This window comes from Poecilia formosa, unplaced genomic scaffold, assembly GCF_000485575.1.
Source record: "Poecilia formosa unplaced genomic scaffold, Poecilia_formosa-5.1.2 Scaffold14, whole genome shotgun sequence".
NCBI classification, from domain to species: Eukaryota; Metazoa; Chordata; class Actinopteri; order Cyprinodontiformes; family Poeciliidae; genus Poecilia; species Poecilia formosa.
Window position 1 is genome coordinate 1,078,701 of NW_006799953.1, and position 26,672 is coordinate 1,105,372.

Genomic DNA, 26,672 nt, shown 5'->3' on the forward strand with positions numbered 1-26,672 from the left:
ACAGGCCTCTGCTTTTCTCTGAAGAACTACTGAACGGGAGGAGACAGCCAGGTGAGGAAAAACTGTTCTTATCTATCGATTCAGTATTTTTATCATACAGACATTAGGCTGTTGTTGTTGTGCTATTAGCTAGCTGCTAGCTAACGACTTTGCTAGCAAAGCTAGATAACTAAAAAGCTTCTTCCCTGTACGTTTTAGATGTGCCTCTATTCCAGAACAGCTGGTTCAAATGACTGCATGACCATCAAGTACTGTGGAAGCCTGTTAATCACCCAGAGATACAATTCAGGTGTGTGGCAGAAGGGAAACACCTAAAACATGCAGGACAGGGGGGCGGTGAGGACCAGGGTTGAGAAGCACTGATTTAGAATTAAAAAATAACTCACCCTGATCTACCATGATAGATATAATGTATGTCATTAATGAAGGGGGAAAAACTCAAACCAGACTTTACGTTTAGGGTCTGGTTTGCAGAGTATGTAGTTATTTATTTTTCCCAATTATTCAATGAAAAAAAACAAGACCTCAATTAAGGAAAATAAATTTGTAATCAAAACTTTCGGAATTGCAATGATTTCTTTTTTAAAAACAAAATGTTTTGTTTAACTTTTTTAAATTTAATAACTCATTTTTGTCTCGTGAACTTAAAAAGTTATTTTCCAAACATAAACTTTTATTTGCACACATCAGAAATCTTTTGTTGTGATTTTAGGCCCTGTCCACGTCATGTGAGAAAAATTTTTTTTAAGCAAAACTCAGTATGCCTTCCTCATAGTGACATGCATTAACAATTCAATTTTTTCTTTTTCTTTCTTTTTTTCTGCAGTTCCACCTTAAAGTTTGATGCAGATCTGCTTTCCTGAATGGACCATCTTCATCTCCACTGCAGTAGGAAACAAGCAGCTCTTTTTTTATAGATTACAGTCCACTAAAAGGTTGCATTGTGCCCTTGTTTACATTTTTAATAGTGTAATTCTGTAAAGACAATATGTCTGGTGGTCTAGCTCTGATTTACATATCTTGCTAAATTGTGTGTTTGAATATTTCAATACTTTCCTATAACAAAATAGACCTGCAGAAAGAAATTACTAATAAAATATCTTACATATGCATAGTGTTATGCTCTATGTAGAGATTTTCCTTAGCTTTGATTGTATATCTCACCTTTTTGTTATTTATCATTGTTTATTAAACTCTGAAAGCTGAGAGGCTTTGTTAATATTCTGTCCTAGGATGCGGTTAGATGTGCCCTTTTCTCCGCCAATGCGAAAAGCATCAAGATTTTCGGACGCTAAACAGAACATTTCCATCCCTGAACGTATTGTTGTTGGACGGCTGGAACGGCCTCTGCAGCCCTCCGAATGAGCCGGTCCTGAATGACTCAATGATAAAGAGGCCCATTACCGAGCCGTGATTGACCAGTACACAGCCGGCCGGCTCGCTCCAAAGATAGCAGGAGATATTTTATTGGCCCACTAATCTCTCCCAACTCCCAGTATTTTATTTCCTCATCGGCATCGTCTGTCCACGCCGCTCTCTCCCTCCTTATCTCTTTTTGTGAATCTCTCAAGGTCAACAGGTCCTCGCCGTCCACAGACGGTAGTCAACCATTTCCACTGAAATTGCTTTAATCTCCTCGTTAACGAGTCGTTCTCAAGTGGACCCTAATAAGTAAAACCTTCGGGGCTTCAAACACGCTGGCTTGACGTGCGAAACGAACCGACTGCTTTTATTTCTCCCTTTGTGGCTAAATGCAAGATGGACTGAATAAATTGATTTTAATTTGCTTAAAGGACTAAAATGCTTTATATGAGATTGGTCTGTTGTCTTACTTAGCCAATTTTTTAAAATTATTTTTCCTAATGTGTCTAATTAGAGTTCATCTAAAGAGCTCAGTGATGTCAAACAAGGAGAAATGGAGGCATTTAAACTCACCATTTTAAATAATTATAGAAGAACAAGTTAATCAGGTAAAACACCATATTGTGAATCAATATGAGGCCTTTAAACTGCAGACCGCTGATTCTCCTGTGAAGACCAGTGGTGGCAGTATCATGGTGTGTAATTATGACCTTACTTGGATTAGAGAAAAACTATTCAACAAATGCTTTTATTTTGAATTATTAAAGTCTCTTGTTAAAATCATAATCTTAATTTCATCCTGAAAAAAATAATTGTCCAAAAATGGAATTAAATAGCGAAATTATAATATGATTATGATGAGTGTGTTGACTGCCTACCTGTACTGTGCCTGAAGGATACAAACGAGTAAATTTGGTGTATTATAAATTTGGTGCATTACAGTCCGTCTTCCCTTCCTGGACCTAAACATATGCCACGCAGTCGTGCCTGACTTGCAGCTCGACGCGAGAGCGCCTTAAGCCAAATGTTTCCAGATATGTAGGTTGTTTCAGGAACGTCATTAGCATAATTTTCCAGAGGCGCGCCGAGCTTAATTATCAACACGCCTGTGTGCAGCAGACATGTTGCACGGCTCATCGCCTTGGGACGGAGTCCCCGCCGTTTTGTGTCCGTGCTCCGCCGGCTCCCAGCTGACAGCCCGGAGATTCATCGCCGCCAAAGTTCGGCACTCCCGAAAACTGCACCCTTCCTCACTGCGAGTCCACCGAAGGGGTCAAGATAAACCCGCCGCACGTTCAGCCGTGTAGAGACTGCGGCGGGCCATCTGTCGTTGTCTGTGCGTGGCGCCGCGTGTTGCTCCGGCTCGTTTTCCGTTGAAGGTGATTGTGTTTTATCATCTTCGCAGAGGAGACTCGCATTTGTTGCCTCTCCTTAATGCCCCGTCGCCTCCCTGTACGAGTCTGGCCTCTGCTTCCTTCTCCCTGCTATCTAACTGGAAGTTGGCTGGACAGTCAAAGGCGGGCGCGACGCATTGCAGAGCCCCGTTTCCATTTTCCTGTTGATTGAGAGGAAAATGGAAATCCTCCTTGCGTGTGTGGCCAGGGAAGAGATGGCCTCCCAGAGGCCCGTCGCTGTAATTTGCTGTCCTTTGTTTTGCTTTTATTGTGGGAACCGTGACACATCTCCAGCGAATATACTCAGTGACTAATTAAGGCCTTTTGGGACTACAGTTGAGACCAGATATTTACATACAGTGTATAAAAAGACATGTGACCTATTTTTGTCACTGTCTGCCATTGAATCAGACAAAACCATTTCCTTATTCGGGACAGTTAAGTTCATTTCTAAATATTAAATACCAGAATGCAGAAAGAGAAATGTTGGATTACTTTATGATTTGGTAAAGCCAATAGGATGATGTCACAGCTTGGTATGCTTTTAAAATGCAACTTGATTAAACCCTCACAAAATGTCTACAAACTCTAATTCTGAAGTAAGTAAAAGAAAAATCTGCAACTCAATTCTCTGCAATGTAGCAAATAGCAACGATTAATTGTAATCTAAAACATTAAGCTAAAACATTCAAGTAACAGAAAACAAGATTGTCTTTCTATGCAGCGTACGTAAATATCTGGTTTCAGCTGCATATTTCTCTATACGAGGACATCGTTATAGGACTCTGACAAAATTGAAAAGGTGTGTGTGTATCTGGGTCAGAGTCTGGGTTTATTGCCCCCGGGCTGTTGTTGTAAATCACCTCTAAACTTACATCACCAGGCTTGGACCAATCTGGGATATTATTATCTACATTTGGGACCGCAAAGTCCACCTGCTCCGTCCCCCTGGAAGTGCTGACTCGTGCAGAAAGAGAAGGGACGAGATGACGAGGAAGAGCAAGATGGAGACTGCACATGAGCGGCGGGTTCTGACCTGCATGTGTGATTAGGCTTCATTTCTCTGCCGCCGTACGTACAGCACAGCACGCTTCCTGCCAAACACGCACAAGAAACGCTTTGTCCGGAAAAATCAATACTTACTAGCATCATTTAGTTGTTTTTGTGCATCTGAAGAGGCACTACAGCGAATAATAATCTGTTGTTGTTTTTTTCTCTCTGCCGGTTTGTGTCGATGTCTCTGCAACGCGAGATAATGTGACATCAAATGCCTTTCCGGTTTAGGTGAGGCCACAGTCAAACGTTTGCTCTCTTTCATGTGTCTTTGAAGTGAACTGCACCCGAAGATGTTTCCGTTTGAGCGGCCGTCAGAGAAGAAGTTTGTTTTCGCTGCTCTCTATGTAGATTCAAGTGATTCTGTACATGATTCACCTGGTGTTTGTTTGATTATCGTCATCTGAGCGGAGCTGGTCTCCATCCGACGGTCAGCCTGCCTTTGTGTTTGGACCATTTCGGGATCAAACCTGTCTGTGCCTTGCAAAAATATTAAACATTGTATTTTGACATTTTTCTTTTTGTGAAATTACCAAAACAAAGTGTTGTGTATGAAGTGGAACGACAATGACACACACACACACACACATATATATATGTATATATTGTGTTTAGTCCCGATTCAGACTAAACCTGACCAGCTTTTCTGTCCCTGGTGGAAAAAAAACGCTTTTGATTGTGTTTTCAGGATAATATGGTGTTCGTTTTCTATCACAGTGTTGAGCAAAACGTTGGGTTTTGGTCCAACCTCACTGGACAACCTTTCTTCCATGTGATTGCTTAAAACGGCTGTTTGTTGTTTGTAAAAAGCAGGACTCGCGGTTGCCCAGTTGACAGAAAAGAGTTGCAACGGCTGTTCGTGGATGTAGATTTCAGGCCAGACCTAAAAAGTCCAACCCAAATCTGCAATATGCAACTAGCTGTACAAAATTGTATTTTTGTATATCAGAGTATATATACAAACAGTGAAAACAGGAGGACTTCCATTCACTTTATCATTATCTGCTACTTTGTGTTGGTGTATGACCTAATACAACGTGAAACATTTTCACCTGTTTTGAAACCCCTCTGCTCTCTCTGTGCTCTTTTTTCCCCCCAAAAGGAGAAAACTAACAGACAAAAGCAGCAGCACTGCTTAACTTAAAAATGTCCTGCTTTCGCTGTCGGAAAGTCACCAAGCATATTCCAAGCACAATTCAACCGTCCCTATAGCAAAAGGGGCCGGTAACGATGGCAGCGGAGGAGCCACAGAGTTTGATCCAAAGCAGAATCTGAGTCGCTGAATGGATCTCTGATGCTCACACAATAGGTTTCTATTCAGAATAAAACCGAAGACGACTGAAGGTATGAGATTACGCTATATTGGATTTCAGACATTTTCGACAGTAGCAGATCACAGATTTCTACGGCCAAACTCGCGAAAACGCAGCATGCGAGCTCCTGTGATCGTCTTAGTTTTTGTAATAAACTGAGCCAGTGATTTCTGTGTTAGAGGTCTGGGATGAAAGTGATTCGCTGTCACGCTTGGATGCCAGGTTATCACACACCTTCCTGCTCCACAATCCCATTCAATCTCTTTCTCTCATTTTCACTGCTGCGAGCCTATTTTACCATGTCGGCGAGCTGCTTTCCATTTCTTGCTACACCGCTGAGAACAAGATTCAAGGTTAATTCGGCTCATTAAGCTGGTAAAAGTGACTCTTTGCAAAGTAGTTCTGTGTTTCTTGATCTGTTTTATTTGATTTTGTTTTCCTTTTGTGCTGTCTTTGTCCGGGACACGCCCATAACACCACATTTACCCAAGGAGGAGAAGCAACAAAAAATTCCTCTCCAGCCTTTGAGGAACATGTGAAAAAAAAGGCCACAACCAAGAAACTATTAAATCTACGGCTATTGAATGTAGCAGGGTGAACTTGAGCCACACACGTTTTAAATTTCTTGCATTACTCTAGTTTTATTTGCCAACTCTTAATCTTAAATGGGTGGAGCTAATGGAATTAGCATTTTGAAATGGGGTTTAAAGTTTGAGTGCTATATCCATCCCAAAACCAGTTTGGATGTGTCTTTGGGAATCATTGACCAACTGGAACATCCAATCCATTCTTTTCTTCTGAAAATACTTCCTAACATTATGACCAAAAGCTAAATTTTACATGTGTTGTTCGTTAAAAGTGTAAATATTTCTCTTTTATCTGATGTTGAGAGTCCAATATGATTTAAAAAAATGGTTTGGATTCATAAAAAGCCCCCAAATTGATGTGTGCTTCTGACTGGAACTGCCTCCAGCTATCAATGGGGGAAATGCATCTTAAAAAAATCATGTCTTACCATTTGGGTTGGGTGAAACCTGCGTGGATCCCCATTTAACTTTGAAACTTCTACATTATTCACTGGCTTACGAGACATTAATATGACCTCCCTATGTAGCCATGACTAAAACAAATTGTTGACCTGATCGTCATGAGTGCTTTTCCTTATCGCTCTCTTCTTTTCTCGTGTACGCAGGCTGTTAATTTGGGGATTTGTGCAGTCGGCTATTAGGAAGCAAATGATTAAGCATCTCACTGCTTCCTTTCTGGTTGTTTGCTGCAGTGCTAGCTTCTTTCACAGTCCCACATTTGGGTCTAAATGAGGAACTTTTCTCGTCTTTGTTTGATGATAAATTGAGTCTTTCTGAGCCTCATAACGACGTGAATTCTCTTTTCCCCTACTAAAGCTAGTCGTCTTCTTCCTGTGGCTAACACAAGCCCCAGTCAGTCCTTTGTGGTGTCTGCTGTATGTCAGCGGACTCTGAGGTTTGTTATTCGTTTTGCCATGTTAAATGGAAGCCCTGGTGGGACGAGCTATGAGCCTGTTCAGGCTTCAGACCCCCTGCGTGGCGTCTTCGTGTCATGTCAGCCTCTTCAAGCGCGCTGGCCGCTCCTCTTAAGATTAGGCCACTGGGCCATGTAAGATCCTTTAGAAATTAGGCTTGTACACCCTGCGGTGGCAGCTATGCAGATGCTTCAGTTTCCCTGGCCTTAATTGAAGGATTGTCACAAAGTGAATGTCACACTGTTCTGCATTATCCATTCGCTTTCGGATAAATTCAGGCTGTCAGCCAGTTTGCTTCTTTTAATATCTGTCAAAGCCATTTCCAACATTCCAGGGATTTCTTTGCTGATTAACTTGATCCGTTTGATTTGTGGTGGATTTTACCAGTAGTTGGGTTTTTTTTAAGCCCTACTCTCTTGTTAAAGGCTTGCAGAGATACTTTCAACCTTAAGAAACATTTTTTTTATCTGATCAAGACGACGTCTTGAACTCCGTCCAGGTCTGCCTGATAAGATCTGACCATGACTCTGCTTGGCTGCTGCTTCTTTGAGTCGGCCGTTGTGATTTCATTCCTCTGTTGATTTTTTTTTTACACTACTGATTTTCTTTTTGTTACACAATACAGATAAAACATAGAGAGCTAGGGAGACAGCAGTGAGATACTGGTTTTGGTTGATACACCGAGCTAAAAGGAAAGACTCTAAAACAAAGTCTAAGGAACCATGGACCTCACACTGTGCTACTTGTTGTACTTCCTTTGTTTTCAAAAGAAATTTTATTATACATGGTGCATACAAACTAATTTGTTGTGGCTACTAGCAATATAACAATATATTTCTGTGCATGTTGTACTTTCAGATTCTGTAGAAACATTTTTACTAAATGTTATATAGTTAAGCATAAGGTTTATTGAGAAACAAAAATTCAAGAAAACTGAGTTTTATGTACGAGTCGGCCATATTGGATTTTGAAAAACCCCAAACCTTCCTGAGATTCCAGTTTCTAGGGTTGTTTGTTTGCATAATTACACCTCATCATTCAACCAACCAGGTAGTGACAATGGATTATTATTATTATTATTTATTTAATTTTTTAAAACATTTTTATGACTTGACGCTACAAATGAAAACGTCCAAATTGTTGTACTAATGTTTTAAAATGTACACCAATACAGTGGTGCTTGAAAAACAATATCTACCGAGCTGCTACCCTTTAAAAAACAAAAAAGAAAAAAAACTCTGTTTTGAGAGATATTGCAGCAGACTGAGAGCTCACCCAACAGATAACTTTTCTTAATCGATTTATACCACTTTTGTGCTTCCCTGCATTTTTCTCCAGCAAAGCTTCTGGAGTGTACCTTGAGCATCACCTCTAGCTGTTTACTGTCCTCATCAACCATTGATTCGATCTTCATACATCTAAGCTGTTACAGCCATTGCATGAATACAGTCTCCCAGAGCTTAAAGCTGCTACCTTTGAACGAAAGAACTCTGACAAAATCAATACGGAGTGATGAAAGAAATCTTTGTAGTATTTCTTTTTAAGTTCCTCGCTATCATAAGTTCACGGTTTTTTCAGCAACATTAGCTCTTCAGTTCTGAAAGTACTTAGAAATGTAATGGAAACCCAGCCGGTTCTCAGGATGACTAAGAGCATCCATGACAGTCTGTAGCACAGTCAATAAATGTTTGGCAGCTTGGAGAAGGAGACTTGGCTTGGTTTGTAAAACATGAGCTGCTCTCAGGCTCTACGGGTGCAGATGATAATGTCTGAGGAAGCAGATCACAGTACTGGTTAAACAGGCTTCATTTCTACAACAGCTGTGTTCATTTCTTCACTAACTTACAAAAAGAAACCCCCCAAAAAACACAATATAATGAAATGACAGCTTAGGAAAACTTTTAAACATTTAAAAAATGTAGGTTGAGATTTATTTTTTGTTATCTAAGTAACTGAAATTTTTGTTTTGGCTGTTAAAGCACCAACAATCTGCTACTGGCAAATTAAGCAAGCCATCTACTGCCACCAAGTGGGCATTGGTGGATATAACAGTTAGTCATATTGCATAGAGTCGTTTGGGGATAAAAGTCGTACATTAGTGAAAACAAAAATGTAGGTAATTATTTCTTAAAATGTAAGACCCTACATGAGTTACCACAAGTAAGTTAACTTAGTATCTTAATAAATTATATTTGTTAAACATACAGTTAAGACCAAAATTATCCATACCGTAGACTATATCTAACAGAGAATCTGTCCAGGGAGATACAGATTAGTGTGATGGCATGAAGGTCTTCCAATCACAAAATATGAATGTTCAATATTATAAGTGGAAACTTTCAAAAAAGCTCCTCAGCAGTCGATAAAGATTTTTTCAACTGATTTCTGAGAAGAAAATAGATACTTTTCTTAAAATTTGATACTACTTTTACATTGTTTTACATTTCATTTCTTATTAGAAGCAAACTTCCTGGTCAATCTCACATTTCTTGTCAATCTACTGAGAGTATGAATAATGTTGGGCTTCAAATTTTGGTTGAAAGTGGCTTGTTTGTTAAAAAGAAGCAACACGTTTAAGGAAATGTACAAGTGTAACGCTTCACCAAACGTAATTCAAGACTAAATATACAAAATCTAGATGTATTTAGAAATGTAAACTACTTATAACACATGGACTTCTGCAAAGCACAGAGAAGTAGATCCAAAATATTTGACACAGAGCAACATCTTTTATCCTTGAAACACATTTTGTGTGAAGCCCTTCCTCTCTTCTGTAGGTCATGCTAACATTCCCTTTCCCCCTCTCCTCTCTCTGCAGTGTTCATCATGGCCACTGGTCTGCTGGTGTACCCTTTTGGCCTTAACTCCTCACTGGTCCGATCTTTCTGCGGAGACGCTGACATCTACTACGCCGGCGAGTGCCAGATCGGCTGGGGCTACATGCTGGCGATCGTTGGAGTCATGCTCACCGTCTTCTTGCCCTTTTTTGCCAAATATGCGCCGAAGGAGCAGCTGTCCCCCACCCCGCTGCCCACTCTGTTATAGTTCCATCTTGTTTTTCCTCTTGACCACTTTATATGTCCCGGGACATGATGTCCTGAGGAGACACCTAGCAAAGCTCCTGGGAGAAGCTCTGCCCAGCTCTGTTTTCGCTGAAGCTGAAAACACACACATGCATAAAGAAAAAAACAAAAAACAAATGCTGTCTTCCTGCTTCTGTAATGTTATGAACTCAAATTGAAGTCATTTAAAATTCTTTTTAAACAGCGAACTTTCTGTTTTGTTTTTGTTGAATGAAAGCATATAACATTCCGAATGGAAGCATGACGCTCTGTGATTTCAGCCACATTAATGTTTCAGTGCAAGTTTTTTTTTAACTACGAAAGCTTGACGAAGAGGCAATAAGGACAGTTCGAGGATTTCAAGGAAATTGTACAGACATTTGAACCTTAAATGGGTCGCCTCTAGAATGAATGTGTCGTAAATAAATCCATGGGAACTCGGAAGTTCTAAACAACTCTTTAAAGTAAGAACTTTGATATTTGGAAGGTTTTTCTTTCTTTTTGCCCTCTTCTCTTGGGACTTGAATTGACCAGTGGGAGTCAAAACATTGTTCAGCTTTCAAAGACTGAGTTCAGTTCCTGACGCAAAGAAAAGGATCGCAGACGCAGCATCAAAACCACTGAATGGACAATTTAAAGATCAGTTTCCTGACCTAAAAGGAGGGAAATCACAACGAGGGGTGTTGTTATAAGATAAAGGAAAAAGACAAAAAAGAATAATAAAAAGATGTTGAACACGCTGCGTGTTTTTGTCACCCTCATCCCCAGATTTGTTTGTGTGATGTGCTTGTTTTCTCTGCCTACGACACCCGATCCTAAACTTTAATTCAGGAAAGAAAATGTTGCAAAATGCCAGGAGATGTAGGGATTGTGTCTAAAACTGCATGAAAAGATGGGCTTTGTTAATGGTAGAACAGCTGATCTAGATTTTCAATGTGATCTGACCAACTTGTGCCTTTTGACGTAACAAAGACAAGTTTCATACAGTTATCAGGTATTGATCTCTCTGCTGAAAACTGAGGATTCTGTTGTGTCATGTGACGTGTTTTTTCTCTTCTACTCTTTTCCTCTCGATGGTAAGGTGTTTTTATGTACTTCATGCAGTGTGTGATTCATAGCTTGGAGAAATGCTGAAAAGATGTATTTGAATCCTTGAGGATAACAGCCGCCAAGAAAGCGACGTGCTTGTTTTAAATTATCCCCCTGAAACGCTTCTGCAAATTATTGAAGAGGTGAATCACTCAAGCTGCTTCGCGGAGCGGCTACAGCGCTCAGCTAACATTAATTCTCTGAATCCTTTTCTTTCTTTTTTTTTAACAAATTCAGTGATTTTACATTTTTAAGCTGGCACACGATTCGAAATGATATGTGAAATATGATCCAGTTTCTGCTTTTGAAGTTCTGGTATAAAATATCCACAATTAACTTTTCCTGTTCACTGCCAATTTCTTCCAACCCCACCTCCATTTTCAGCGAGTGTTTAAGATTCATATTCAGTTATTGTTCAGAGTTTTACTAACAGACTAAACCTTTAAATAACTCCCAATTTGGGCTTCAATACTGACATAAATTGAAAGATTAACATGACTTTGTTGCCATATTTCAAAGCTAATGGGAATTAGAAATGTAAGTAGTGTACTGGACCTCATACTGTGCGTGACTGGGGTAACGACGTTGGACTCATTCCCTTATTTGTTGGACAATTATGTGTAAAGTCTCAGCACTGGAGGGAAAAAAAAGTGTTTTGTAGAGAAAATATGTTGATTTTTTTTTTCATTGTGGAATTTGACTGTAAATAAACTAACTGTTGTTGATATCACTTTATTCCTAACTGCCCCGTTTTTCAGTTTCGGATAACTGATTGGTTTTAGGTTTTAACCGAATTCATTTGTGTGTTGTTTTTGTGGCATTTCTTTGTAATAAAACGAATTTCATAACTTCTAAAAAACAGACGCTTTACTTTCCGTTATATTTGTTCACAGAAAACTGTAGAAACAGGAAAGGAGAGCATGTAAATGTTAAAACAATACAAGTATGGAAGCTGCAACCTTGAGGGAAAATTACAAAAACAATATTTTTGTTAAAGCGACCTTTCTTTTTCGACAAACTAGAGCATATGGAAATGTTCTTATGAATCTCACATGTTGACTGATGACGACAGCCGCCACACTGCTAAAACACACAATCTTAATTAAACTTACTCTTAAATTTTTTTAGTTTGAGAACTACTAAACTGACTTGCAAGTAACTTTTCAGCGAGATAAAGGAGCTTGTTTTAAGATACTAACATCTTAATGTTGATAAAATCGCTCTAGTTCCACTGGAAGAAAAATCTTAGGAGTGAAAAAAATCTGCCAGTGAAACTAATACTCTTTTTTTAATCAATATTAAATAGTAACTGACTCAAAACAAGCTCCTAAATCTTGCTGAGAAGTTGCTTGCAAGCCAGTTTAATCTTATTTCAAGTCTAGTAAGATATCTGCAGTAGAAGCTGGACAAACAATATTTTGCACCATTTTGTGCTCAAACTTCGCTGAGTATCTTGGCCAGCGCTCTCATTTCTGCGTCCGACACTTTGACGGCTTCCAGAGCGTTCCTCTGCTCCGACGGCTGAGCGGCTCGAACGGACACACATATCAGGACGTCTCTGCTGCGGTCGTAGTTGCCGACGCAGCGATGGACCTGACCTCGAATGAGGCGCGGCAGCGGCTGCTCCTGACGGACATCAAATGGAGGAAAAAACAAAAGGAAAAACAGTAAGGCTATTTCACTGTGCTGTTTATTTTGTCTGAAGGTTTTTGAGTTTGATGTGATGAGAGAAGATGTTAATAAAAATTATTATAATGACGCCTCATAGCCACAAACTTCAGTATATTTCAGTGAGATTCTGTGACAAAGTAGAGAGTAGCTGCAAAATAAAAGGAAAATGATAAACTTTTAAAAATAAAAATCTGAAATCCAGGAATAAGTTGCTAAACATCTGCATAACTACTAGACTGAGTTTTGTGCTAGTCACATGAACAGTTTTTAAAAAGAGCAAAATTTGCAAGCAAATGTTTTGTTGTTTTTACATCATTTGGTTCAAATAAATTGCACAACCGTCATATTGAACGTAGCTTAACTAAATATATATTCGAACAGAGATGCGCTTGTTTACATTTGATTTCAAACTCACATTTTCATAGAAGACACACTGCAGCACGTCCTTCCCGTCTCTCAGTAGAAAGCTCTTGGCTCCGTAGAGCCCCAGAGTGACTGCAGAGTCCAGAGTGGCTGTGGGGAAAAGTCACAACTTGTCTATTTAAAGGTGTTTAGAAATATCTCAAATGAGCTGTAAGCAGAAGGAACTTCATATTCCCTAACCAAATATCTCAAACAAGTAAGGAATTTTATCTTTAAACTGGCTCCAGTGTCTCATTCCGTTAATAACTGTGGTCAGGATCCTCAGGGAGTTTTCCATAGGCTGCTTCGCTGGAACACTTTCCTTCTGAAAACAGCAAAACAATCAAAATAGCGCACTGTAAGTGATTATTTCAAGATTTATGCGTGTAACATGCAGAATATGCAACTTCCTACCTCTTTTTTGGTTGGTTTAGCTGTTGGAGGTTGATTCGAACTCTTTTTTGCGATAAAGTTTGATTTTTGAATCTCAAAGCTGTTGGTAAACGTCCAGGACTTGGTAGGTTGCTGTGCAGCTCGGGCAGGCGGCACGCCGGCCGGAGGAGCTTCAGGAGGAGGAAGAGGTCTGGACTGCTGGGAAAACTGACGTGCAGGGAAGGTTTGTTTGTTGGACGACTGCTGAGCCGTCTGAGAGAACCCTGCATGCTGTGCTGGCTTGCTTTGGGGGTTCTTGTTGCCATAGGGATGTTGAATTTGGCTATGTCCGGGACTGACACCGGAGCTCGAAACCCACTGTTCGGCTGGATTGCTGGACTGACCCGTCATGGAGCTGAAGCAACACAATAATGATATTTTAGTAATTTAATTAAACGTAAAAAAAAAAAAAAAAAAAAAACAAGAAGCAAGTTTCCTTATTTTTGAATGAAATGGGTTGCCTTCATTTGCTTGTCATAAGTTATTGCATTGAACATTCTGTAAACGATCCCACTTTTTTTCAAACACTTGAACTGTTCACAACCACATGAGTTTTTGAGATTCTCTTCCTATGAAAGCAATGCAGCTAATAAATTCTGAATATAGCATTAGCATACCGCTTTACTTTGATTGTTGCTGTGTCATAAAAGTTTTCACAAGACATTCTGATGGTCAGAGAGTCACTGAAAAGCACCTCTTGGCCCCGGCTTTGTATGGATGTGCTATGGGTGCGTAGGTTCTCATTGTAGATGGTCCAGGAGCAGCTCTGTTGCCATACTGCTGGGGTTTAGCATACTCCGGGACACCTTTTCTGTTCCACTGATGGCTTTGAGGAGAACTTGGAGAAGAATCTGAGGCCTGGTAACATTCATACGTAGCTGAAAAGACAAACAATACATCCCAAGAGATTAAAAACGTCTCAAAGGTAGCCTGGTATTGTTAATATTTTCTGTGAATGTGCCGCCACCTAGTGACAGAAGCGTGATTACCTGAGGGGCCTACACCAGCAGCTGAACTGGTGCTGGCCATGTATTCACTTGGTGAAAAGAACTCATTTTCACCAGGAACAGATTTCAGAGGAATTCTGTTTCTCTTCCTCTGGTTAAAGAGTGACAAAGGCAGGTAGCCTAACAGAAAAAGCAAAGGAAACACTTTTTACCAATGTTTACCAAGACAATTGGATGGGGGTGGATGTAGTTGCGCAATTTATTTTTTTTCAGAATAAGAAAGCAAACCTCCACAATACATGAAAGTACATTTGTGAAACATACAAACTATCCTGGAACAATACCTTTTCTTTTTTTTTTTTTTTTTAAATGAAATATTTTTAACAAACCCGTTGCTGGTCTCTCCAGCTGCTGTTCCTGTCTCCTCATGTTTGGCCACTAAATCCCGCTGTTCTTTCCGCTAGCAAATACTGACAATATTAGCAGAACGAAGAAGGAATAAACAGAAAAAATATATATATATTTTTTAAAGATAGCTCTAGTGTGTGTTGGACATTACTGATACAAACACAATGCGAAAAGTACTCAGTTACCACGTTTCAAGCCGTTTTTAATCGTTATACAAGTTCAGCAAAGATTTAGTGTAACATTATTACCGTGAGCTATACGTTATGCTAGCAAATTGCATTGGCAAGATTGTTTAACTTAGAAACAGGTGTGAAATGTAGCAACAGTTTACTTTTATTATTCGTTATTGTTTTAAGTAATTAGTGTACATATAACTTGCTCTTCTTACCTAAAGTTTGCAAGGTAGCCGAGGAGATAATGACGCAGTTTATATTTCAGTTCAGTACCTTGCTCCACAGGTTCACGCGCCACCAATAATGATGCGTTCACGGTCCGCAAGTAAATTCGGGGCTTCGTAATACAGCTAATTACGATCCTGGCTATTTCAGAATCATATTTTTGCACATTGTTACCTTTCATATCTATTACATGTGGCCTCCACCAGGGAAACTATTGGTTCAAATGACATTATAAAATGTTTTGATGCTATGGTATTTACTCATTGTAAATTATGTTTTTTTATGAGATCTTTTCAAACAAACTAGTATTATTTTTTACTGTTTTGATGAACAAAATGTAATTTTAGGACAAAGCTTTCCATAAATACTTACACAAGTGAGATTAGTTGAGAGATTGATACAGTACATAGTTTTTGAGAATTCTGGATGCCACAAGCCAGTATGGGCCCACAGATTAGAAAAGATTATGTATTCAAAACGGCAATAAAGTTTTATTATGTTCTATGATCTGAAATTTCTTTCCTGAGATACCATCGAAAGTTCAAGTGACCAGAGTTTTCTCCACTGTTTGGAGCATAGGGGAATGTATCACCATCCAAAACGACTTTTAAGGTACTAGAATAAGATAAACATTTAATTTCACTTTAGGATAAAGAAAAGTATTTCTGAATTGAATTGGAATGAATCAGCTTATTTTGTTATGTTTTCTTTAAAACATTTTGTGTAGAAACATGGCATAATTTCTTTAAAGGTTCTTAAACGTGATAACCTTATCGGCGATGGCGTTAGCCACGTAAAACAACAACTTATTTTTTTTTTACCTTTATTTAAAAAGTACAATCTTATTCCAATTGTAAAAAAAAAAACGCATCGGTTATTATTTTATTAATGTGTACAAGTTTATTTCATCACATTATTAGACGACTATTTGATACACAAAATCACAGGTTTAAGTTTATTTTTTTAGTGTGTAAATTTCTACGAAGATTTGTTGATCTGCAATAATATTAATATTTTTGCGATATTCATATTATGACAAGCAAATATATTATGACATGTAATGAATTACACAACATTAAGAATCTGGGGGGGACATATCTTGAGCAGGACAGCTTTAGGTATAGTTCCCCCCCTTTCTTCTGGAAGTTTCAGATAGTAGTGTATATATTGGTGCTGCGGCTCTGCCCCACGCACTGAATGCAGATTTTCAACATCCCAAACTGGCAACTTGCACACATTGTTCAGGGGGAGGCGCTGGTCCGAAGTAGTTTCTGGAAAGAATCGCATGCGTGCACCATGGAGACAGTAAGTGTCCCTTAACTTATTTCATTGTCTATTGTTAGCTTCGGTGTTTAAACCAAGTCTTTCAGCCTATCTCGTTTAAGCTGAATTCGTAATATTTACCAACAAAATATTGTAGATTAGCGTCGTCAGTTAGCTTTAGCGTTGAGAGATTTCTGTGCTTCTTAGCTTGTTAGCTTAGCGTCATTCACTGCAGCCAGTTAGCTTAGAGAGTGGGCTTTTCTAAGCCGTTAGGAAATGCAAAAAATGTTGGAAACTGTTAACAGTGAAATTACACCATGTATTTACAATTGGTAAATACAAACAGAAGGCTGATCAGTTAATCAAAAACTGATCAGCATTCTGTTTGCAGCTAACCCCGTAGAGATAAATCAGTCTTGGCTAAACGTTGCGCTAGCTCGTTTTATTAGTTCGCAGTATAGCAGGATGTCCCAGTAAAACTGCTTCTGGTTTCAGGGCTATTGCTTTATCGTTTCAATGTAGTGCTTCAAATACTTCAATATCCTTGACGGTAAAACGTCTCAGTGAATCTAGAGTTAGCTCACCTTTGCACGACAGCTAATGAAGCTCACACCGCGAGGACATTGGTTCATTGAAGGATATGGATTTTATTGGACTTATTTCATTCATTTGTTTATTGAGGAAGAGTGGCACTGTCTGTTTAAACTTTTCTCTTGCGGCACGTGCTGTAGTGATTTTTTGGGGCTTGCTTCAGCACGAGCTCACACTCAGACCGGAGGATCATTCTAGATGCACACGGCGCCGCTGTCATGGCTACAGCCGCACGCCGACACAGACTGTCGTGACCTCTCGAACTTTCCAGTTTTCAATCGAAAGGTTTTCAGATGATAGTTTATGTTTTGAACTGTCTCTGTAGTTAGTAAAATACTGAGTTGCTCTGTAATTACAATTCGATGTATATAACGGAACATAGTGTACACATAGTTTGAGACAGTCGCACTGCACTGATAGGAGTGTGCGCATACTCTCCAGAATATGAAGTTTTATATTAACAGGTTATAGAAAATAATATTTACCTAGCCTAGGAGCCACAAGGATATATTTAATTTGCTGTGTATGCTGCTTGTTGCTCTCAATATTACACCTAGTAATACTGGGTTACAATGTCACAATTTCTATCTCATAATATTTGAAAGGAACATTAAAATACTGCTCAAATATTGCCAAGGACATGTATGGATAAAGCATTTTAAATGTGAAATTTTGGCTTTAGTTTTCTTCTTCAGAGTTAAAGTTTATTATTTTTAATGGATACTTTGCATTGACTTGAAATGGCTTTAAACGAGACGATGTACAGTTGAGCTTTATAAACATTTTATAAAATACCTTTTCTTTTTTTCTCACAGTAATTCAGACAAAATTTTTCTTTAATCAGTTTTTTCTTATTTGTTTTAGATGAGGTTAGGGCAACATTTTGGATACCGTCCCACAGATTTCTCAGAGTAATTTGCTGTAGTCTTTGTCCATTTCTACTTTAACATCTGACATTCGTAGGATGCCTTGCTTTCACAAGTATTTTCAACTCGGCACACAAATTTTCTGAGGCTGGGATCAGCTCTTTATCCTCTTGTTTTTCACAATATATTGCAAATTTAATGTGATCACAGTATTATGTGTGCAAGAACTGCTTGGATTGCGGTATGTGGACTTCTAATTATAAGTCCCAGGCATTCAAGCTTTCTAAATCACCAATATATTTAATGATGCCTGTATGAGAAGGGCATTATAATGCTTTAGTAAAAACCCAAGTTGTTTCTTTGCCTGAACGCCAGATCTAGCCAGCTGTAACTGTTTTTTTTTTGTTTTTTTTTTATAAAACAAGGACGCTGAAAGACACGAACAATTTTAAATGTCCCAATATTTACAAATTCTTTCTTCTTGATACAATCTGTCTGTGAAGTGCACCTGTTCCTCCTACATCACAACATGATGCTACTGCGCATAGCTTTCCCTGTTTCCTGTCCAATCTAACAAAGGACATTATGGCCAAACACTTAAATGTTATTATCATCAGACAGCAGAGCATGTCTCCCAACACTAAGGCATTTGTCCTTTAGTGCATTTGCAAACTGTAATCTCTTAATGTCACTCTTGTAATAATAGCTTCTTCATGGCTAAGTGGCCTTTCAGCCCACAGGACTTGTTTCATCGTCTCTTGCTAGCTTCGGTTAACGTCTTCACACAGTCATTTGCTTTTGTTCTGAGGTCGATTCGTACATTTCACACCAAAAGACCTTTGGGACATTGAACTAAAAAAAAACAACAACAAAAAAAAAAACAAATAGCCACACCCATTTTTAGTAGTGATGTTAATGAATTATTTTGAAGATTTTAGATGCTGGGTTCCATTTAGTGAGTTTACGGTAATATTGATCAAAATCAGTCCTCAGAGGGTCTGGAGCTGGACTGCTCTGGTCGAAGTAGTGTGGATCAATACTATTTTATCACTTTCTCATGTTCTTTAGTGTTATTACTGTTAAGACAGGAGAAGCTGATGGTTAAACATCAAAACAAATCCATCAAATATTTATAATGTATGCCAGCTCTGTTTAAAGACGTCTACATGTAGTTTTTAAGCTATTTATATTCCCTCCAAATTACATTAAAGTTTTATTGCAATCTCCTTCATTGTTACTATTATTATTCTACTTCTGTTGAATGTGTATTAAGCACAGTGAATGCATTCCTGTATCAGCAGCTCAGCACAGACAGCTGTTCTTTTTTCAGATCTGTCGGCAGCAGCTGTCAAAGGTTGCATTCGGCTTCTGCTGGGCTTTCTGTATGTGCTAACATTTAGCAAATGTGTGAATTCTAGGTGTCAGCATTGAAAGACCAGGGCAACAAGGCGCTGAGTGCAGGAAACATCGACGAAGCTGTCCGTTGCTACTCCGAGGCCTTGGCTCTGGATCCATCAAACCATGTGTTGTTCAGCAACCGCTCTGCTGCCTACGCCAAAAAGGGCAACTACGAGAATGCTCTCCAGGACGCCGTCCAGACCATCAAGATCAAGCCCGACTGGGGCAAGGTGAGAGTTCTCGTGTCTTGCTGCAATTTGAGGAATCAGAAGGGGAAAAAAATAAATCAAAAACATAATTAACATAACATAACCTTCCAACTTTTCCTGCAGGGATACTCCCGCAAAGCCGCCGCTCTGGAGTTTCTCGGCCGACTAGAGGAGGCCAGAATGACGTACCAGGAGGGGCTCCGCAAAGAGCCCAACAACCAGCAGCTGAAGGAGGGCTTGCAGAATATCGAAGCTCGGCTTGCAGGTACGAAAGCATGACTGTTTAGTTTGGTTATACAAAAAGATTCACTGATATAAACATTACAGTCAGTTTTATTTGGCATGTACCGATCAGGATTTCTTTGATTTTGATTCCATTTTTTTTTTTAAAGACCACCACATAAGTGGAAAAAAATATGCTGCAGATTGTTTCACGCTCTTGAAAAACACTCTTGAGTATTTTTTGGTTCGGTTTCTAGTGCAAATATCTTGGTGCATATGATATAAGACAAAACAATACTTAGTAACCTTTCAGCAAGTTGTTTTACGTCAGTTATTCCATAATATTGATTAAGAAAAGTACTAAAAAGTACACTGGCAGGCAATTTACTTTATAACAAGAGTGAAATAATCTGCCAGTGGAACTAGTACTATTCCATTAATATCAAGGAACAATTTACTTAAAACAAGCTCCAATACCTTGCTGAAAAGTTAGTTGTAAATCAGTTTTGTCTTATTTCAAGTGTACTAAGATATTTGCACTAGAAAAAAGACCAAAAACACTTAATAAGATTTAGCAGCTTTGAAGCAAGATGAAAATGAAGGGATTGTTCCCTTCTGTATTAAAGTACATGCTTCAAGCACATCTGACTTTTTATTCTACTTTAAAAAAGTGCAATAACGATTGATACATTTGCATAACGTGTTTTATTTTAAAAAGTCATTCACAAAATGGTCATAATAAATGTTGCTGTAGCGGATCCAGCTAATGAGCTTAACTCTTTACTGTCAGTGGAGGATTCCTTGTTTGTTGTCTCTCATAAAGTAATCTTGTCATTCACCAGAGAAATCAATGATGAACCCCTTTGCCATGCCCAACCTGTATCAGAAGCTTGAGAACGATCCTCGGACCCGTGAGCTTCTAACGGATCCCAGCTACAGAGAACTGCTGGAGCAGCTCAGGAACAAACCGTCAGAGCTCGGCACGTACGTAACTTTAGACAAAAAGCCTTAGGAAATATTCACTCTTTGTCTGGAAGGCAGTCCAGCACCGTGTAAATGTATTAAATCAGATAAATCTGTTTTTCAATGCTCTTGCAGGAAGCTGCAGGATCCAAGAGTAATGACGACTCTCTCTGTGCTCCTGGGGTTGAACCTGTCAGAGATGGAGGAGGAAGAGGAACACGCCCCCTCTCCTCCCAAACCCAAAGAGACCCCAGCACCTCCTCCCAAGGAGGAAGATCTCCCTGAAAACAAAAAGATGGTAAAAGGGCTAAAAGCGAATCCCTCTTCCATCTTTCCTTCTGATAATTCTCGGCTGTGACGTTTTGTTATTCTTCTGTTTTCCAGGCTTTGAAGGAAAAGGAACTGGGGAATGCTGCATACAAGAATAAAGACTTTGAAAAGGCACTGAAACATTATGATCAGGCACTTAAGCACGACCCGACCAACATGACATATATGTCTAATCAAGCAGGTTTGTGCACTCAGACGTATTGGTTCTTAATTGTTTTCCAAACTGTTTAAAAATATCTGCTTCTTGATGCAACAAAAGCAAGAAAAGACATGTTGATGCAAGCTTACAGTAATTTCAAATTAATTCAGCTGTCAACCTTTGGCTTTTTCTTTTTTTTTTTTTTTAAAGTTTGTCTCACATTTTCTTCCCAGCTGTCTATTTTGAGAAGGGAGAGTTTGAAAAGTGTAGAGAGCTGTGCGAGAAGGCCATTGATGTCGGCCGAGAAAACAGAGAAGATTACAGACAAATAGCAAAGTAAGTTCTTCATTTGTTTATTCTACAAGGTAAAGAGCATATTGGTGCATCGACGGTCCAAACATGAAAAAAATAACTGCATCAAAGTCTTAATAGAAATGCATGATTAAGATGAACTTCCTTAATGTCTTGATGAAGTTTTAAAATTGTCACATTACATTTCAACAACAAATTTCAATGTATTTCATTAGTTGTTGTTTTTTTTTTTTACCCAAGTTAATTTAAAAGAGTTAATATTGTGAAAAAACAACAACTTTTAATTTAGTACAATTCAGAAAAGGAAACTTTTACTTTCAATAGCTTCATTACACATAGTGAAACATTTCAAGCCTTTAATTTTTGGAATTTTGCTGATTATGGCTTGAAGATAAAAAAAAAAAAAAATTAGGGTGTCAGAAAGTTTTAATTTTGTGAACAGATAATATAGGGGCCTCATGTTGACACACCCTAATGAGTTAATTATCTGAAAACGCCAGCAAAGGTTTCCTGAGTCTCTAAATTGTCTCTAAAGATAGCTGACTGAACAGCTTTGACTGGACTGGAGACACTTGTCCAGTCAAATGCACAAAAAAACGTAACTACTGTTAAGAGCGCTGGATCCAAGCATAGTCATAGAAAGTTGAGTGGAAGGATGAAGTTTGGTAGGAACCATTCATCATAATTAGCTGACTAGGGTGTGGTACTGAATTTCCTTCAACACTGAATTTTGATTTAATTATCTGTAAACAATAATGGTGAAATATTTCACTCTGTGCAATGAACCTGTACTCTGAGACCAGTGACCAAATATTAAAGCTTTTCACAATATTCTAACTTTAAGATGCACTTGTAGTTTTCTGAGATGTCTGATCCATCAGTTCACATCCTTCCTTCTGTTTGCAGGGCCCTGGCTCGAATCGGCAACTCGTACTTTAAACAAGAGAAATACAAAGAAGCTATCCAATACTTTAACAAGAGTTTGACTGAGCACCGGACTCCAGATGTGTTGAAGAAATGTCAACAGGTGCAGTAGATTGTGGGAAGCTTTAAAAAAATCAACATTTACCAGATGAGAAGTGGGCAATTTTTAGTTAGCGTTGCCTGAGAATCTCACCTCACTTTCACTTAATCTAATGCAGGCAGAGAAGATTTTAAAAGAGCAAGAAAAACTAGCCTATATCAACCCAGAACTGGCGCTTGAAGAGAAGAACAAGGGCAATGATGCCTTCCAGAAAGGTTTGTAAAATGGTTTACATCAGGATGTCTGCACACCTTTAAAAAGTCTTAAATTCATATATCTAAAATGAAGGCCTTGAAATGTCTTAAGTTAATTTGAAAAGAATGTAAGTTGGCCTTGAATATGTTATGTCAAGTCTTAGATGTTATGGTGGCAGGACTAATTAGTCTTATATATTCTATGTAGTCTTTTTTTCTCAAGACTATGTATATAAGACAGCAGCTAGGTACCAGCAGCCTAAGTACTAAGCTCCTGGTACCTAGCTTAGCTGCTAATATATCCTTACTACATAGCAAGGGTATATTGGCAAACACAGTTAGCAAGGCTGTATTGCTAGCTAGCTAGCAAGTGTATATTGGTTCTGGTTCTTGCTGACAAAATGGAGGAATGAGAAAACTATTTAACCCTAGTTAGCTAGTTTTTCTCTCTAGCTCACTGGTTGGCTGGACGACATTCATCTTCACCATTTTATCAGTTCCTCTGGAATGAACCAACCCATTTGATTCATTCTGTGCTATTTAGCTTGGCACCATGTGGGCTCTTTTGCACATTCCTGCTGCGATACAGGTCTTAAATTTCAGTTATAATGGTCTTAACTTTGAGTTTGTGAAACCTGCAGAACCCTGCCTGTATTAAGTTTTCTTGATTACAGAGCTACAATGATGCCTAAAGATGATGCTGTTTGTTTGTTTCCTTTTTATCAGGAGACTACCCCTTAGCCATGAAACATTACACTGAGGCCATTAAGAGAAACCCCAATGATGCCAAACTGTACAGTAACAGAGCTGCCTGCTACACAAAGCTGCTGGAGTTCCAGCTCGCCCTGAAGGTACGCCACTACGCTAAACGCACATCTGAACACCATTTAGATTAATCCACTCTGAGCTTGCGTTTGATTTTTTTCTCCTCCATCAGGATTGTGAAGAATGCATCAATCTTGAGCCCAGTTTCAGTAAGTATTTTGAGTGTTGAGCTAAAAATAATGTCTGTGTAAAGGGTAAGCAGGGTTTTTTCTAACTACTGAAATGAATTTGCTCATAGTTAAAGGCTACACACGTAAGGGAGCTGCATTGGAGGCCATGAAAGACTTTTCCAAAGCTATGGATGCGTACCAGAAGGCATTAGAGCTGGATTCATCCTCAAAGGTATTTTCCATACACCATAAAAGCTGAAAGTGACTCAGGCGGCTTCTCATCAACACCACATGTATTAACAATCGTTAAAGTGAAGTTTGGAGTATTCAGGTGTTTTTAGACACCCAATGTCTGATGCTAGAGAATAATTATATCTAGCATTGCCGATACCTTTCTGAAGGATTATTGAGACAATTTGAAGTCAAAATATTCCTCCTCAAGCTCCACACTGCTTCTCAGATTATATTGCTCCATATTGTTTCTCCTCCCATTTGGATGGCTCTGTTAGCTTAAGACCGACGCGTCATCGTAGCTGTTACTGAGTTTTACATCACAAAAAGCGATTATTTATGAAAACTCCCACCAAAGTGATATTTGAGAAAACTCCGTATTTATGTTGTGTGTCCATAGGAAAACTGAGGATTGGGGTTTTGTACATTACTGCCTGTAGCAAATAATGTCTAAATATCCACATACTTGCTGTGACACATTTCCTAATCTTATGTTTTCTTTCCTTTATATTGTAACACACTATTTAAAATAAGTTCTATATAACTGTCCACTCAAATAAATGTTTAAAACAACTGTCGGGCAGATTTATGCAGGTTTATGTGGATGAAAACTTCTGAAACCAATTCTGTGGTTTCAGAAAAAGTTTCATTTTTTTAAATGATGTGACAGAGACATTTGTTTTTATAAAGACCCCAGATACATGTGGACAAGGCCTTAACCTCTTCTGCTCAGCATGTCTGTTTTATAAAGCAACTTTTATGACAAATAAATTAATTTAAAAAAAGTTAAAACTTGATCAGACTGAATATTTATAACCAAACAGCAATGATTGGGTTCATGTTTAACACAATATTCACTGCAGGATTTGTTGGAATTTGTACCATTTCCAGTATAAAACAAGTTAACGTCTGCTCATAATAAGTCAGGGAGAATCCCTCTAACTGTCACCTGCTCTGCTGACGTGCAGGAAGCCACAGAAGGCATGCAGCGCTGCATGGTCAGCCAAACCATGAGGAACGACAGCCCAGAGGAGGTGAAGAAAAGAGCCATGGCCGACCCGGAGGTCCAGCAGATCATGTCCGACCCAGCCATGCGCTTGATCCTCGAACAGATGCAGAAGGATCCGCAGGCACTCAGCGAGTACGTCTGCAGGCTAACGGCGCACGACCCTCTGGAAATACTTGATCTGACTATCGTTTTCCTCTGTTTCTCCCAGCCACTTAAAGAATCCAGTCATCGCTCAGAAGATACAGAAACTCATCGATGTTGGACTGATAGCCATCCGCTGATGTGGAACCAGTATCCATGTATGTAAAGAAGTTCTGAGACACCAGTGGAACCAAACGCAGATTCTTCTAAAAATGATACATCTGATCTTTCTTGCCTTTTAAATTCAAGATTATAGTTCCCTCGCCCTGACTGGGACATTTGTCTGTATTATTATTATTATTATTTTGCTTTTTTTATTCGTGTTCACAACTTTGACATTGTGTTGGGAAGCGGGGAAAATAAGCATCTTGTCATATCCTCTGGAAAACTTCAGCACTCCAGACAACATCAACTTAAAAAAAAGAAGTAAATTCACATGTAAAGATGCTGTGAAACATCAATAAACATCACAATGCAGTACGACATTATGCTCGGTGTTTAAAGGGGAAATCTACGCCAGAAGCTGTTTTTACTGTTCATGCTGGTTCATGCTTGAAATGTAAACTTTAAACATTTCTTATTGATTTGACATGCAAGTTCATGAAAAGAGTGTGGCGTAATCCTGGTTTATTAGCTTTATTTTCCTCTGTTTCCTCTTTTTGTCATGCTTTTTCAGACATTATGAAACTCTGAATCCACCCTGTTCCTCAGTCAAAGTGTAAATCTGCTTAAAACGCATTAAAATGTCAGCTACTGCAGTTTGGCAAGTAACCTTGGACTTTAAATTTGTAGCTCTTCCTGTCAGACAAATTATTTTTTCCCGCTGCACTAATATCTGAGCATATTAGGAACATTTTAGGAATCAATTTTCCTGCAGGATCATAGCTTAATCTTATTAACCTCGTATTATTTGAGCTTTTAAATGTGACAAATGGAAGAAAAATGTTTAACGTAGTTGCTGCAGTTTAATTGATGATACAGTATTTCTAAATCCAACAGGAAATGAAGGGATTCTCTACATTTCTTCATCTAAACATCTGTTTCTCATCTTCTCAGTTATAGTAAACCCAAAACAAAGGGCTTCAGAGAGCTTGCTAATGTATCATTACATTTTTGTTTCTTTTTAAACAGGTTTGATATATTTTTTCGCAAAATACTTGACCTGCAGACTTTTCGAATTTTATTTTATTTTTTCACGTTGACTAAACGGTTCATCTAAGACTCACCTATTGAAAACATCTGTTGATTAATTCTGTATTGTACCGTCTGGTGCGTTTTAAATGTTTAGAGTTTTGGCACAACCTGCTGGTAGTTTAAAAGAGAATTACACCAGGCAAAGTAGTTCTTGAAGTTTGCCCAATCTGTTCTTAATGCTTCGCTTCGCAGATGTTAGCGGCCGGTTTCCTCATGGTTCAGTCGGCTTGACTTTGACCGCTGAAGCATAAATACATGTTTATATTACAACGGACGAGTTTGCCACGTGTGGCTTTGGATACCTCAACATCTCAAGTTTCACTGTGTATTTGTGCCACCGTTTCAGAGTGGGATTCACGTGTTTTGTCTTTCCATTGTCACACTAGGGGCATTTCTCTGCAGTTTTCTGTTCTTGTGGACTGCAGATATCAGGATATGTTTAATTTCCATTCCTCCTCCCCCCCTGTCTGGTCCTTATTTTGTAATAAACCACATGCAACAATTCTATTAGTCCCAGGAACGTCATGTACTATTGGAAATTAGCTGTAAACTAAAATACAGATTATCTGAATGTATGTTAACTGGCAGTTGTGGCTTTTTCTTCTTTCTTTTTTAATTT

General features: G+C 38.7%; 3 protein-coding genes across 6 annotated transcripts in view; 2 read left to right on the forward strand and 1 right to left on the reverse strand.

Annotated features, from left to right (window-relative positions):
• Positions 1-10,422, forward strand: part of lhfpl7 (LHFPL tetraspan subfamily member 7) — a 129,288-nt gene extending 118,866 nt beyond the window's left edge. Inside the window, exon 3 of the mRNA XM_016668280.1 lies at positions 9,442-10,422. Within this exon, the coding sequence (XP_016523766.1) occupies positions 9,442-9,668 (227 nt within the window). The 3' untranslated portion in view covers positions 9,669-10,422. The remainder of the gene's footprint in view (positions 1-9,441) is intronic.
• Positions 10,423-11,004: 582 nt separating this feature from the next.
• Positions 11,005-15,127, reverse strand: spata22 (spermatogenesis associated 22). 4 transcript variants are annotated; one of them, XM_007545849.2, is made up of 8 exons: positions 15,023-15,127; positions 14,616-14,696; positions 14,269-14,406; positions 13,974-14,157; positions 13,262-13,634; positions 13,049-13,172; positions 12,861-12,958; positions 11,005-12,400 (listed from the first exon to the last, which is right to left on the reverse strand). In XM_007545849.2, the coding sequence occupies exons 2-8, from the start codon at positions 14,653-14,655 to the stop codon at positions 12,209-12,211; spliced, it is 1,149 nt and encodes a 382-aa protein (XP_007545911.1). In that variant the 5' UTR covers positions 14,656-14,696; positions 15,023-15,127; the 3' UTR covers positions 11,005-12,208. The 4 variants fall into 4 exon arrangements, with proteins under 4 accessions (XP_007545911.1, XP_016523764.1, XP_007545912.1 ...); XM_016668278.1 differs by having other exon boundaries at positions 14,616-14,686; positions 15,023-15,111; XM_007545850.2 differs by lacking the exon at positions 14,616-14,696 and having other exon boundaries at positions 15,023-15,105.
• Positions 15,128-16,214: 1,087 nt separating this feature from the next.
• Positions 16,215-26,631, forward strand: stip1 (stress-induced phosphoprotein 1). Its single transcript, XM_007545848.2, has 14 exons — positions 16,215-16,337; positions 19,171-19,380; positions 19,483-19,624; positions 20,424-20,565; positions 20,680-20,842; positions 20,929-21,055; positions 21,247-21,349; positions 22,232-22,352; positions 22,468-22,564; positions 23,270-23,394; positions 23,481-23,517; positions 23,607-23,710; positions 24,678-24,850; positions 24,927-26,631. Exons 1-14 carry the CDS (start codon positions 16,230-16,232, stop codon positions 24,997-24,999), a joined length of 1,725 nt encoding a protein of 574 aa, XP_007545910.1. The 5' UTR covers positions 16,215-16,229; the 3' UTR covers positions 25,000-26,631.
• Positions 26,632-26,672: the final 41 nt, after the last annotated feature.